Source organism: Aythya fuligula, chromosome Z, assembly GCF_009819795.1.
Source record: "Aythya fuligula isolate bAytFul2 chromosome Z, bAytFul2.pri, whole genome shotgun sequence".
Taxonomy (NCBI): domain Eukaryota; kingdom Metazoa; phylum Chordata; class Aves; order Anseriformes; family Anatidae; genus Aythya; species Aythya fuligula.
Window position 1 is genome coordinate 74,970,526 of NC_045593.1, and position 13,482 is coordinate 74,984,007.

Here is a 13,482-nt window from a genome sequence, read left to right on the forward strand (position 1 = left end):
TGATGCACTCATAGTTTGTTAATAAGATAGTGCATTAATAAAATATTGTTTTCTGCTGTTTACAGATCAGCTCAATGAGCATCTTCTTCTCACGACCGAGCCCAGCCTCTCAGAGAATACCCAGATTTGAGCCTTTACCTGGAAAGATTCCAGCACACTAATGTAATGAGACAATAATCCTGCCAGCTTTGGAGAATTTTCAGTCCCATTTGGATCTGCATCTACCTTGATTTGGACTTCTGTCTAGTAGCTGTTTATTAGGAAAAATCTAACACAATAAAATGACACAGACTTCAGTAGTCAAAGCAACTTTTGGTCAATAGATGATTGTCATCTCTCTTCCTCCTGCAGAGCTCATCTTCCATCTGCGAGCTGACAGGGAGCCTCTGTGTTGGTCCATCAGGTTAAGTGCTTGTCTTGGCTGGAGGCTCTACTTGTCCCACGGTCCCTCCCACAGGCATCGTTCAGTTCAAGAGATCTTTGAAACACTTCCCAAACTTTTTTAAGTATAGATCCAAGCAGCGTGGCAGCACTGGGACATGAGATGCCGGGCAGGAAGGAGTTTCTGCATGTATGCACCACCCGCCCACATCAGCAAGGCACCAGCAAACAGCAAATACACTTTTGTCCCAAGTGTACCAATGGTCCAAAACACAGATCTGCCCCTGCTGTCATCAGCACCAGGGCTTTTCCTCCACACAGTGCAAGGACTTTTCCTCCTTGCACTGAAGCAAAGTCTTCTCCTGGAGGTGAAACAACCACAGCTCACCACCAGTATGGGCATGGGTGAAACACTCTAGCACCCCAAAGGTTTCTTGCCAAAGTTGGGACCTGTACGTGCTGACAGCTGAGTGTCTCTGAGTTAAGGGTAGGACACACACACACACACACCTTGGCCTGCTCTGCTTCAAACTTAGGAGTTGCCACAGTGCCAAAACACCACAGGTTTCTCCTGTGTGTGGAGTCTGAGGCTCCTCTTAGCACCTACTGGTCTATGGTGCCTTCCTACTTCTTGTGTCCAGCAGGCTGCTCTGCTGGGAGCAGTCTGTCCTTCCACGGAGCTGACAGGCACCCCGTTGGCCTTTGGAAATAGATGCACCAATGATTTCTAAAGGGATATGCCAGTTTACTAAGGATTTAGCCCTGTGAGCTTCTTTTCTCCTGGAGCTCAATGTGTCCATTCGTGGCACCTCATGCTGGTGTCTGTCATCGAGTGAGGAGATATGTTGTCACAGAGTATTTTGTGTTGGCATGCTATCTGAGAGCTTCAGAGCAATGAAAACTCTTCACCTTTTGTAGTAAACACAGGCCACCGGCACGTACTACAATGTAATCTAGTAAAACAAAATAGTTTTGGGAGCCTTTCAAATGCTGTGAGGGAACAGCAGGCTGTGGGTGGGCTGCTCTGCTCTATGAATGCTGCCTGCTAATACCCAGATGTCGAATGCCAACTTTCCATTCACTGCTGCAAAATAACAGACTGTCATGTGGTAAAAATAACCATGGGAGGCATGCAATGCATTCCAGTGCTTATTTCACCTACAACACACCATCAGGAATGTGTCTGTGAAGGTTCACTGGGCATTGGTGTCAATGTTATCCCAAACAACAGGTTTTATGTCTGTAATTCAGGGAGAGGGTTCAAGGGAAGGGAAGTGTTTTTCATTTATTTGTGACTCCTTTGCTAACATTTAATCAAAATCTAAGGTAACTGAAGAAAGCAGGAGATCACTTTCTCGCTATGCAACAATGGGAAAGAAGCACAGGGAAGGTTGCTTTCCCCTAATGCTGACCCAGAATCTTTACTTTTTCTAGTGTTTATGTGCTTCAAAATGCTAAAGATATTAAACTAATCCCAACTATGAAATGATCATTGTCTGTAATCCACTGCTAGATGGATTCTATTACTGCATTTTGTCATAATCTTTCACTCCCTATTATTTGAACTTGTATGTTCATCTTGTACTTCTGTGTACATTTGTTGGGAATTATCAGCATAATAGCATGATGTCATTTCATTATTTTTGCATTCTTTACTGTGGTCTGTTCTCCTTTATTTCTCTTGTTATGATGCTGGTATTTTTTTTCAGTCACTTGGCATGAAGTGCCAGAAATCCTGACTAATGTAGGCATTCTTCTTCCAAACACTTTTGCAGATGAGGGAGCTCATTAAGTCATTATACTTACTCATGTAGGTTTACTCATACGCGCATATCTTTGCTGACTAGAAACTGAAGTATATGCTTTGTTATATCATAATAACATGGAAGTCTAATAAATAAACAGTAGTCTGTACATTCATGCATTTTTTGTTGTCCCCTTTGAAATTAAACATCTCCCGCATGGAGGAGAACTGGTTACACTAGCTTAAGACTAAACATTGCAATCATGTGTACATCTTGCAAAAGATCTTGTTTTAGTGGGCAAGTCATTTAAAAATGAATTGGAAAAAGCTACACTGGACTGAAGCATCCCTACAGTGTTCAAGGCCTTCAAGTCCATATACAAATCCATAGTTAGCTCTACTGTTGCCCAAAGGAAGAGATAACAGTCCCACAGGAGCCTACACTCTTGTTTATGAATGTTAGTTTGGTCTCAGACGCTATCTCCTTCAGTTTTCTGCTCTAACTTTTGCAGGTCACTCAGCTTGCCAGACCTACTGTTTATGACTGGCCTGCAAATAAAGGCAGATATTTCTTTTCTGACATGGATGATCATGTAGCAAACTTGTATGGTATGGTATGAGAAAGGGAGCTTCTTGAGCACTTCAGTGCAAGCAGAAGAAATGGTGTTCTCTGAGATTAGGATGGGATGTTCTGCTGCAAGAGGAAAAGGATGACTGCATGCTCCCTCCTGTTAAAGCAGAGTATGGATGCTGGCCTTACCAGGAAAGCTTCACCTTGCTCTCACAGTAAGTGCAAAAACTTTTCATGCTTTCCAGAAGGGACAAGCCAGCACATGTGCCACAAGACTTTTTCAAAGACAACCTCTCTGCTTGCTCAGATGATGCAGTGTGACTTTAATAAATGTTCATGATCCCTGGCACATTGGGCATATAGTGTCCTGACAGCCTTAACTTTATGGCTGGTTTTACAGTAGTTTCCTGTCCTCCAGGGTAACCAGCTCAGTCTGTCCTCTGTTGGCCTCACTGAGAGGGTTTGGACTGTTTCACCATGGGCCCATGCCTTTGTTTAATATACACTTCCAGAGGACCACCTTGCCTCTGCAATGCAAACATAAGAACCATCTCCCTGCAATCCTCCCCTCCAATTCCCTTCCAGGGACAGAGAGGGAAAGTGTGGTGTGCAGGAGGAAAACAAATGCTTTCAGGATGAATTCATTCTGTTTCACCCCTCCAGATAATGAACTTGACATCTTCTCTCTTCCTCTTACTCCTCCTACTGCCTTTTACCTTCTCAGACTATCTTGGTGGGCTCTGTTTGTAAGGGTCATGTTGTCACAGATTCCAACTGAAATTAAACTAATGACCTCAAACTCTACTCTTTTATCTCTAATGTCCAGGTGTAGTGTTGCCTCATCAAAATCAAAATACTCTTTTACTATCTTTGGAGTTTCCTCAAAAAGATGACAGGGAAGTTCAATATGCCAGCAAGGCTGTCAAACAAAAATGTCTTTTCAATTCAGTTGACCTGCCATTTGTGGCCACAGATGAAGAGATCTCCTTTATTTCCAAATATTTAATATTTTTTCTCATGGTTGCAGTTAAAGAAAAACAAAAACAAAACAAAACAAAACACAAAAATACAGGGACAAAGGTTTTACACAGACTTTCATCCTATCCTTTTAATTAATGAAGCAAAGCTCATAAGCACGCAGGTTTCATTGCTGTTAGTGGTGGTACGCTCATAGCTGAAACTGAGCACATGCTGAGGTGTTTTGCTGGATGGGGTCAGAGCACTTAGTACCTTGAGGCATTCAACACTGGATGAAATATGCATTACAGTACTTATTTCTGAGTGTTAGTCCATGTGTTCTTTCTATTTACTGCATTAATTTATGGAGTAAAACATCAGGTAGTGTATGAAATTAAATCTATCTTGCCTTATGCTACCACAGATGAACAATACACACAGTCATATTAATTTTAATTAATAGTAATAACAGAACAGAAACCAGTAGCATGAGGCAATCCTCACATTCATGCAGATCTATTACTTCCACATAGGAGCTGTTTAGTGTCATCCAAACTCAGGGTGGGTCTGCTTGTGTATGTCCCCAAAGAAATCTTTTCAGTGATTTCTCCAAGAGATTTCACACACACACACACACACACACACACACACATCCCAAAACAAAACAACAACAACAACAACAAAAAACACAACCTGGCATAAGCAAATAAAGTTCACTAGATGCTAGGCTAGTCTTGGGCTATTGGTCCTATTTGCTTTATTTTCTCATTTGCTGTTTCAGCTTGCACATTTGTAGAACATGTGGCACCAAATTTGACCAACTTTCGGCCAATTTTCTGCTAGCTGAAAAAAACTCTAAAATCACATCACCTAGCTGGCAAAAGGAGTAGATCTCAAATTTGTTTTGTAAGGGATAAAATCATTTTTCTTAGGAGCTTTGGACTACATTGCTTGGAACAAAACAAAAGGAAAAACAACACAAAAGACTACAAACATCAACTTTTTGTGCAATGGGAAGCTGATAAAAGGAAGTGATTCTAATGCCCAAACCTTGCTTATGAAAGCTGTAGATATTTGATCTGCTGGTGGCATCTGCTGTTGCATTTTGAAAAGTCATTTGCGCCAGAGAACAGTGAGTGCAAAAGAGTTCCACCACTCTTTGAACTCTTTTTGACTGTAGGAGGTGTAAAGCAATGGAGAATCTCTCAAGTGTTGACTGAATCATACAAGTGCATCTGGAAGGGGAACTCATCCCCCTTTTTTAGCTCCCTCATGTGAAAAATCTGTCCAAGTCTGGTCAGCACATAGACAGCACTAAGACTCTACCTTGCAAATCATGGAGGTCTAGGGGAAAAACCTAGGGCATATAAAATTTGGGGTCTGTCTGCCTGTCCCTTACATCCTCCCCTAGGCATCTGCTATTATCTGCTGCTAGAGAAGGGGATGGTACCAAGGGTTAGGAAGACTTCTGGCTTTATTTGGGGTGACTATTCTTATGCAAAGCAAAAGGAAACTGTCCCTACCTGTGTATATTTTCTTCCAGCTTTTTCACCTTCAGCTCATCCTCTTCTGACTGCCTCCTTCTGGCTTCTTCCTCTTCTGCAGAGCCAGCAGGAGTTCCCTGCAGCAGCCATTTTTCCCGAAGTGCTTTTGACTGTGAGGAAAAAGAAATAGCTTTAGGAACAGAGAGAACAATATTCTCTTAAGACTGAGAAGGAGCTACATTTGTATCTGAATTTTAGATCTGCCCCATTGAATTACCAATTACTGCTATGGACAGTGAGATTTGGACAGTCTGTTAGAAGTTCATCCAAATTTAGGAGTATCAGTTTTACAGGATAGACTATATTTACAATTGGTGCCTAAACCTGAAGTTATTTTTAGTTTTTAATAGAAAACAAGAGTTCAAACCACCCAAATGAGCAAGTCCAGAAAGGAGCAAAGTCTTTGAACAAAAGTCTGGATCTCTTGCAAATGATAAGGCATGTGCTGGAAGGAATAAACTAATAACCTTCTTAGAGCTTCAAAAGCAGTGTGCTCTAAAAGTAATGCACTTAATGAAAGATAAAATCACTCTACTATTAAATTAATCAGAGAAGTTCTTTTTGATGTATACAGTGTGTCTCTATATTTTTGCCAGCATGCATACAGACACACACAAACAGGTATCCATACATTCAACAAGCTTGCACATTATGTCTTAGCCCAGATGCCAATTAAAACAAACAAAAGTCTTCCAGAAACCATGGGTATACAAGGGTGCAACACTGTTTCAGCAAAGAGCAATGACTTATAACCAGGAAAAAATTTCTGTGATGTTTTGCTATGTTTCAACACCAAAAACATGTCAACAACAGTACCCAGCCACTGTCTAGTCCAGCTGCAACTCACCCCAGGCAGCTCACCCGTGGAGATGCACTGGTTGCAGGCAATCCTTTCAGCAGCTCATTAGGCTGCTTGCCTTGGCTGAATCCTTTCCTGGGGGATGCTGACAGGACATAGCCTCCTGGAGCACACCCGCTGAAAGGGAGATGATCAGCAGCCCAAAGCCATGCTGGGCTTAGTCCCGCAGCATAGTGGTGGAAAAAATGGTCAGCCAGGGGACTGACAAATCCAGCCCCTTGCCCTTGCTGGAGAGAGGAGCCTTGATTTTGAATTCCCAAGCCGATTGAAAACGCTGGCTCAGGGAGCCCACTGTGAGGCCATGCATCCTCTCCAGCAAAGAGGAGCCTAATAAGGAAATCATCAGTTCAGAGAAATCACATTTCAGGGGCTGCCCAAACGTGCACTATCAGTCTTCTCAATGAGGTGCTCGTAGCTGGAATAGAATCCGATTTGTGCAAACTATGTACAAAGAAGAAACACTCACCACCACAAGCAGCCTTCAAACCCATCCCAAAATAGAAAGCTTTTTGACATGAGAGACAGGACTTACTTGTTAGTTTTTCAGCATATATATAGGCATAGTATCTATGCACAAGCTATTCTTGTCACTGGGTGGCCTATATGACATCAGGCAAATAGATTTTAATAAGGCAGCAGACACAGAGCAATGCAAAACACACAAGTGAATTAGACTTGATAAATGACTCCACCTTTCAGGATGGTTGGGTTGGTTTTAAGTGGTTTCTGTATGCATGAGGACTTCTGCATGATAGAAAGGGAGTTGTGCTTGTGTGCCATGCAGTCATGTTCAACAGTGGCACCTGGGGATGTTAGAGATGTGCTGTGCTTCATTCAGCTCAGGACATCTGAACTCAGTTTTGCTTGTGGCTACCCCTAAGGTGCTCAGAAAACATTAAGGATGGCTATCTCCAGCCACAGCTTCTGCAGTTCACTAGCCCTTTTGCTGCCACTGTCAACTACTAATGCTTCCTGATGCCTTTTGTGGGCTGGTAGTAAGATTTGTTGGCGTGACTTTTGCTTTTCTGTTGTATCCAGCTGATTACTGCCTGGGAGGAGCTTTACCAGATCACTCAGGACCATTAACACTACTGCAATGTTCCCTCAGTTGAGGATCTCTAGGTGATCACACATGCAGATAAAAAACGCAAGCCAGCTGAGGAGCTCAATGAGCTCATTGGGTACCCACTGGGCTACAGCCACTTCACAGCATTATGAAGGCTGGTGGTTCTTTAGAAAAAATCTGTCTTTTCTTTAAAATGAAATGCAGCCAGCTGCATGCAGAACTGTGTTTCTGCATACATTACACTCAGCTGTGTGCTCAGATCTGAAATCCTGAATGATACTTTGTTGGAAGAAAAGAAAAAGTACTATCTAAAGATCAAACTCTGAAAATGAAGGCAGCCTTCTCTGTTTTAAACCTGTTTCAAATATGTCTCCAGAAGTCCCAGAAAGGGCCTTGGCAAACTGCTGCTTGGACAGCTCTGAAGACATTCAGTTAGCAGTCACTCCTTGCTTGCTACAGAAGGATAGATAAAATCCAGGCCTTTTTCAATGTGCTCTTACAGAATCTCTTTGATGATGTTCAGACAGTGAGAGGCCTATCCCTTCAGTGCAACCACTGTACACCAAGTAAGATATTTTTTACAGATTTTGTTTTGGCCTTTGTTTATGTGAAACATTTGAGCTACAAAATCATATGATTTTTTTTTTTTTTTTTCCCCCAGAAGCCTCTTTTTTTTTTTTTTTGGCCTATTAATAGCATGAATTTGAAACTGGAAAGCATCAATGGGATTTTTTTAAAGACTTATTTAGAGACAAGAATGCTATGATCTACTAAAAATCCTCCCTCTTGGGTGAAATGTCAGCATATTTTATCTAAAACAGGAAAACTGGTAGCTTTGATGTTTTTGGCTCTCCTTTTTGAGATGAAAATGAAGGCAATCATTAAATACTATGCTGAGGAATCCAGACAAGAAGACTCTGAAAAACGGAAACATTTGTGAGAAGCACTTATTGAAATTCAGAGCATCTATTTGCCAAGCTGGTGAGGTTACTTGTATTTATACACCCATTGCAACCACAATAGACAAGTAGACAGGCACGAGTCAGGGGACCACACGCAACCATCCTGTTGGTTGTGGGACCTCTTCTCGGCTACCAGTCTCCTGGCATGGTGCTGGGGCAGTAGCTAAGGGTGGAATAATCTATCACCTGCTTCAGGCAAACCTTTCCCAAGGCATTTTCATCATAAAACTAGAAGAAAGGTGTTGGCACACGTGAAGAGACCAAAGGCATGTAGGGCTGAAGAGGGAGGTGGTGGTAGAGCTGTGCTGGATGCTTCACTTCAGGTCCTGGGCACGAAGCAGCCCAGTGAGGCAGCCAGCCCAGCATCAAGGCAGACCGGCCAGATGCAGGACAGAGCCAAATGTGGCTTGGAAATAAAAGCTCACTGCCAGCTGTCCTCCACAGCTATAAAATTTGTGTTACTCTCTTTGAAAAAGTCTTGCCAAATCTTACCCCAGGAAGTAGAGTTGTTCCTCAAATCTACTTAATGGAGAATACTATCATGGGGATGGAGCCCCATATAAGCTTGCTATATGACTTACTCCAAGTTAGCAATCTTATACATTTGCTTTACTCAGCAGTCTGTAATTAAACTAGTCCCATGCTAGTATTTCATCATTCCTCATCCTTCAAAACATGAAAAAGCCTTAAATTTCTACTGCATCTTGTAGCTTCTCTGTGTGCCGATGTTATGCTGTATGACTAGAAAATGCAGAAGTAACAGAGGACTGCAAGAGTGAGCAGATATATTATTGTAAAAGTACAAGCATTTCTACTGCTTGCTCCGATACCAAAATGGTCCAATACCAAAATATTCCAGACTATTAGAAGGCAACATTTCGCCAGTGCAACAAGCAGCTACACTATGTACAGTTTGATATAACTATTCCTGCATTTACAAGGAAAGTACAATTTCTTCAGGCTAAATCCTTTAGCAGAAATTAGATCATGTCATTAAAATTCTCTCTGTTACTGAAGTGGAAAGGGCACTGGGCTTGCAATGCACTAGGTCACCGTGTCTCTCAGGTGATTTGGCTTCTCTGCACACAAATGAGATTGCAGAGATACCTCTCAGATTATTTATTTTGCTTAACCATAGGACAGCAGTGTAACTTTTCTTTACCCTGCTAAAAGGAAAAACAAACAAACAAGCTAACAAACTAACAGATCATGAGTCTGTGAACAAATCATGGTGAGGACAGAAATAAGTGAACAGATGTTGGACAGGACAGGAAGAAGTCATGCCAAATGTTTGAATGCAGTAGACACAGTGACAGCCATAAAAGTGGTGCACAGCTCCCCTTTGCAATATTAATTCCAGTTTCATACTTCAGGACAATAAAAACCAAGGGCTTTAAGTTGTTTACATTAAGCACTGGCAAGGAAATAAGACATATCCCCTTGAATGCACATAGCAAAATTGCTGTATTGAAAAGAAAATTCTTACTTTCAATGCTGCATTTTAGTTTCAGATATTTAAATATTGGGGGACATTGTATTATAATTTGTAAATCTCTTTAGCATCACTTTCATACAGTGTTATGCCCTCTAAGAGACCATAAGTACCACCTCCGAATTATCCCTACTGGCAATTAATTCAGCCCATCAGTCTTGCTGATTTTGGACCTCCTTCCATAAATGTAGATCATGTAGAAAAATACATTTCTTGTCCCACACAGAGGCCACATCTTCACCTGAGGCCCAGAGGGATTTACCAGGCTTGCTATTTGACTCTTTATGATAATATAAAGCCAGTTCTTGAAGTACTTCTACATTTTGAGATTTTTGTTTGTTTCTTTGTTTGAATATTTACAATTGGTTACAGGAGCAATCACTGCTACCTCTTCTTAAGGGCAGTGCTCATTAAAGTGGAGTGCTCCTCGGGCTGCTTAGGAGATTTTCAGGGAAGATGATAATCTCAAGAAGAAACAAGGGTCAAAAGTTGACCAAAGACAGCCTACTCCAGTAAAATGTGCCTGATTTTGAGAAACACTGTTGGACGTAGATGATTCAGGGTATTGATGCACTTCTGTGCTGTGGAAAATGGGCAATAATGATCCCTGGAGTACTTGTGCTGGAATCAGTAGTGCTTCATCAAAGGCAATACTACTGAAATATTTGCCAAATTGAAGTTTTGCCAAAAATCTTTGGGTTTTGAGGCTTGAAGATTACTGGGCATTAACAATCTAGTGCTGGGAATGAGGAGATTTTTCTTCCTGAGATGTATACAGTATTTCTACCCTGGACAAAATATGGATGCAGCGGGCTGGTTCCTTGTATTCTCATATCCATGTGTTTGTACCTTTGTGAAAGATATCATAACAAACATCCTCCTTCATTTGCCAATGTGATAATGAGTTATTTGCCCCAAACATTACTTGTCAGGACATTGTCAGCCACCCCAGAGGGCTGGATCCAACCTGCCAGTGCACAGTGCAATTGCCAGTGAGGGCAAAGCAGCTTCTGGGACTTGCACCAAGACAGACTCTCCTTTGCCAGCAGGACATCCCTTGCTTTCTGAAAAATGGAACAAAAAGTTGTTTGCATGGTTGTAGTGTGAGTCAGACGCCCTTAACCATCCATAATTAAATATGGAAATTCAGAGAAGGGCTGTGGGAATAAGCTAATGTGACAGACAGATCCATCTTGAAAAAATAAAAAGCAGCTTCTCAAAATGTATTCCTGAGTGATGCTGTAGCTTTTCACTTTCTGATAGTTTCATGTTGTGATACAGAGATAAGGTGTGGTCCTCAGCACACTGCTTTGCCGTGAGCTGGATGTATCATTGCACAGCACGACTGGCCCTGGAACAGAGCAGGCAGCGATTTCCAACTCGCTGGGATGATTTGGGAGACAGCATTCTGCTTAGCAGCTAAACTTTCTGTTGCCTTTTCCATCATCTGAGATACTTGTTATAGCCTAAAGAGCATGTCTGCATGATACACAGATAAGATACAAGCACTGCTCATATTAGGGAATGAAGTCATGCTGAAAAGCTTGTCAGCTTGCTTGTAGTCTTGACCTCAGCCACAATGTCATAACTAGGGTAGGTATAATTCAATGAAAAAATACATGTTAGCTGGTGGAGCTTAGCCAGTGCAAGACTAAAGATTGTGTCCATAAAGCAGATTAAATAGAGGGTCAAGATTCTATTAAACAAGAAACAATTCTAAGAAATACTTTGAGGAAGTGATGTCTTAAAACTGTTTTTGAGAAGCATGCATTCAGACCAATAGTTACAGATGTTTTCCAGTGATCAGTCAATGTGCACACAGCAGGTGTCACACTGCTGTGGGGTCCACGGCTCAGCCGCTGCTTTTTCCTTGGCAGGAGGCACAGTGACTTGCAGAAAAGTCATGCGTGGAGCAGCAGGAGTGGGCAGGGCAGGGCGGAAATAATAAAACATGATCGCCACTGCCATTATAAGTACGACCTGGAATCACGGCAGCTGAAAGACACTGTGGGGATATTCTTCACCCCTTGTTTATTTGCCATAGCTGTTACATCTGACAGACCTTCATCCCCCCGAGTAATTTTTTCCTTTCCCTTTCTCAAAGCACACACTCAGCACAACAACACTGCAGGTAGGAGTGCTTTGAGCAGTGAGATGGAGCTGCAGGAGTGGGTGAGGAAAACACAGCGTGGCCTGTGTTGTTTGTGCTTATGTGGGATGGGATGGGATGGGATGGGATGGGATGGGATGGGATGGGATGAGATGGGATGGGATGGGATGGGATGGGATGGGATGGGATGGGATGGGATGGGATGGGATGGGATGGGATGGGATGGGATGGGATGAGATGGGATGGAGCCCAGCTCTTGTCCCAGGGAGGGCAAGGGGATCTTGATCAGTGTTCCAGGCTTGCAGATGCACCGGGAAGGCGCATCAGCAGTTGGCTGCCCGAGGGACGGGTGTGCTGCTTACTGGAGCTCCTTCACGGAGATCACATGCTCTGTCTGTTTAAAAACTCTCAGGAGCAGAAATTGCAGCTGTATAGATAGATGTCCAATTAGGAACACTTTGGGAAGAAAAAAAGCCAATTGTTTTGCGTCCCCAGTGTAAGCTTCCCATCCATTAGCAAGATCACCAGTGTAAATATTTTGTGTGCTTTGCTTTTAAATTGCTCAGGTCCCATATTTTATTTAACTGTGTAAACCAAGCAGACAGTTGTTTCCATACAAAGATGAAGAAGAAGAAATAAAACCTAAGTTCCTTCAGCTGAAAGGAAACCCAACACAGCAAGAGACATTGTCAAGACTGTATGGGAGAAGGAGAAAAACTTGTGTCTCTTCTGCTGAGATCAGAGGTTAACCACAGAGCACTGGTCTGTATGAATTAGTTTCAATAAAAGAGATCATAGGTATGGATGGATACAAGCAAGAGTTTTAAATATTTATTAAAGGGTTGAAATGACAATGAGATAAAAACAAATATAAGGTGAAGGATAAATCAAACAGAGGCCCTTTTCTACGTATATTTTTCATATGTCTGGACTATCAGGAAGTTCTGCTTGAAGTAACAGGTGAAAACAGCCACAGTACCTAAGCTGGACAGATGGGGTTTGTTTTTCATTATCTCTGGGGAGTCTACTTCAGGTTTCAGAGCTCTTCAAGGCATTATGACAGTGATACCTCTGCGCAATTATTCATCATTTCACTAGTGGAGGGATTAAGCACCATAAGGAGAACCAACAGTGAGCATCTGCTGGTGGCTGCTGCGGGGGAAAGAGGAAGGATGAGGGGACTGGGCTGTCCCCATGGGCACTGGCTGGCAAAGCACAGGGACACAGCTTGCTGAAAGGATGTCACAATGAGAGCATATGCAGTCCCCAGGATGGTGTTTGACCTGGAAACAGGTTGCCCAGGGAGGCCACGGGATCTCCATCCTGGGCAAGAGACCAAATGCAGGACGGGAGCAACCTGTTCCTGCTGGTGAGGGCACGAGGAGACTTGTGGGGTTCTCTCACACATAAACTACTGTACAACTCTGTGAGGATTTCTCTTTTTCCCAGGGAGTTTTGTAGCTGGAGTAAGAAATAGCTTTAAGCTAGCAGAAGTATCTGGACACTTGACCTGGTGTGGTTGCATGGAAATTAAATAGGAGCCTCTTCTACAAACACACACATGAAAAGAGTTTGATCTTGCTGTTACCTCCTGGAGCCAGAAACTTAGGTATGCTTTGTCTTTCCCTGTGAGTACTCATTCCGTGTTTTCAAAAGAACCAAAGCACAGATTTGAGAGATAATAACATAATATAAACAACAAACATAAAAACAAACAACACCCAAGTCAAATTAATTTCTTTTGCAATAGTTTGTAATCTGAGGTTTTGAAAATTGCCAATCCTCTTCTCCCAAAT

At 42.3% G+C, this 13,482-nt stretch overlaps 1 protein-coding gene across 2 annotated transcripts in view; it reads right to left on the bottom strand.

Moving 5' to 3' along the window:
• Positions 1-4,702: 4,702 nt before the first annotated feature.
• Positions 4,703-13,482, bottom strand: part of LOC116501229 (paralemmin-2-like) — a 63,615-nt gene continuing 54,835 nt past the window's right edge. For both annotated transcript variants that reach the window (XR_004254386.1, XM_032206770.1), the window contains exon 3: positions 4,703-5,307. Coding sequence is in view for 1 of the 2 variants with exons in the window: in XM_032206770.1 (XP_032062661.1) it covers positions 5,173-5,307 (135 nt within the window). In the remaining variant the exon portion in view is untranslated. The remainder of the gene's footprint in view (positions 5,308-13,482) is intronic.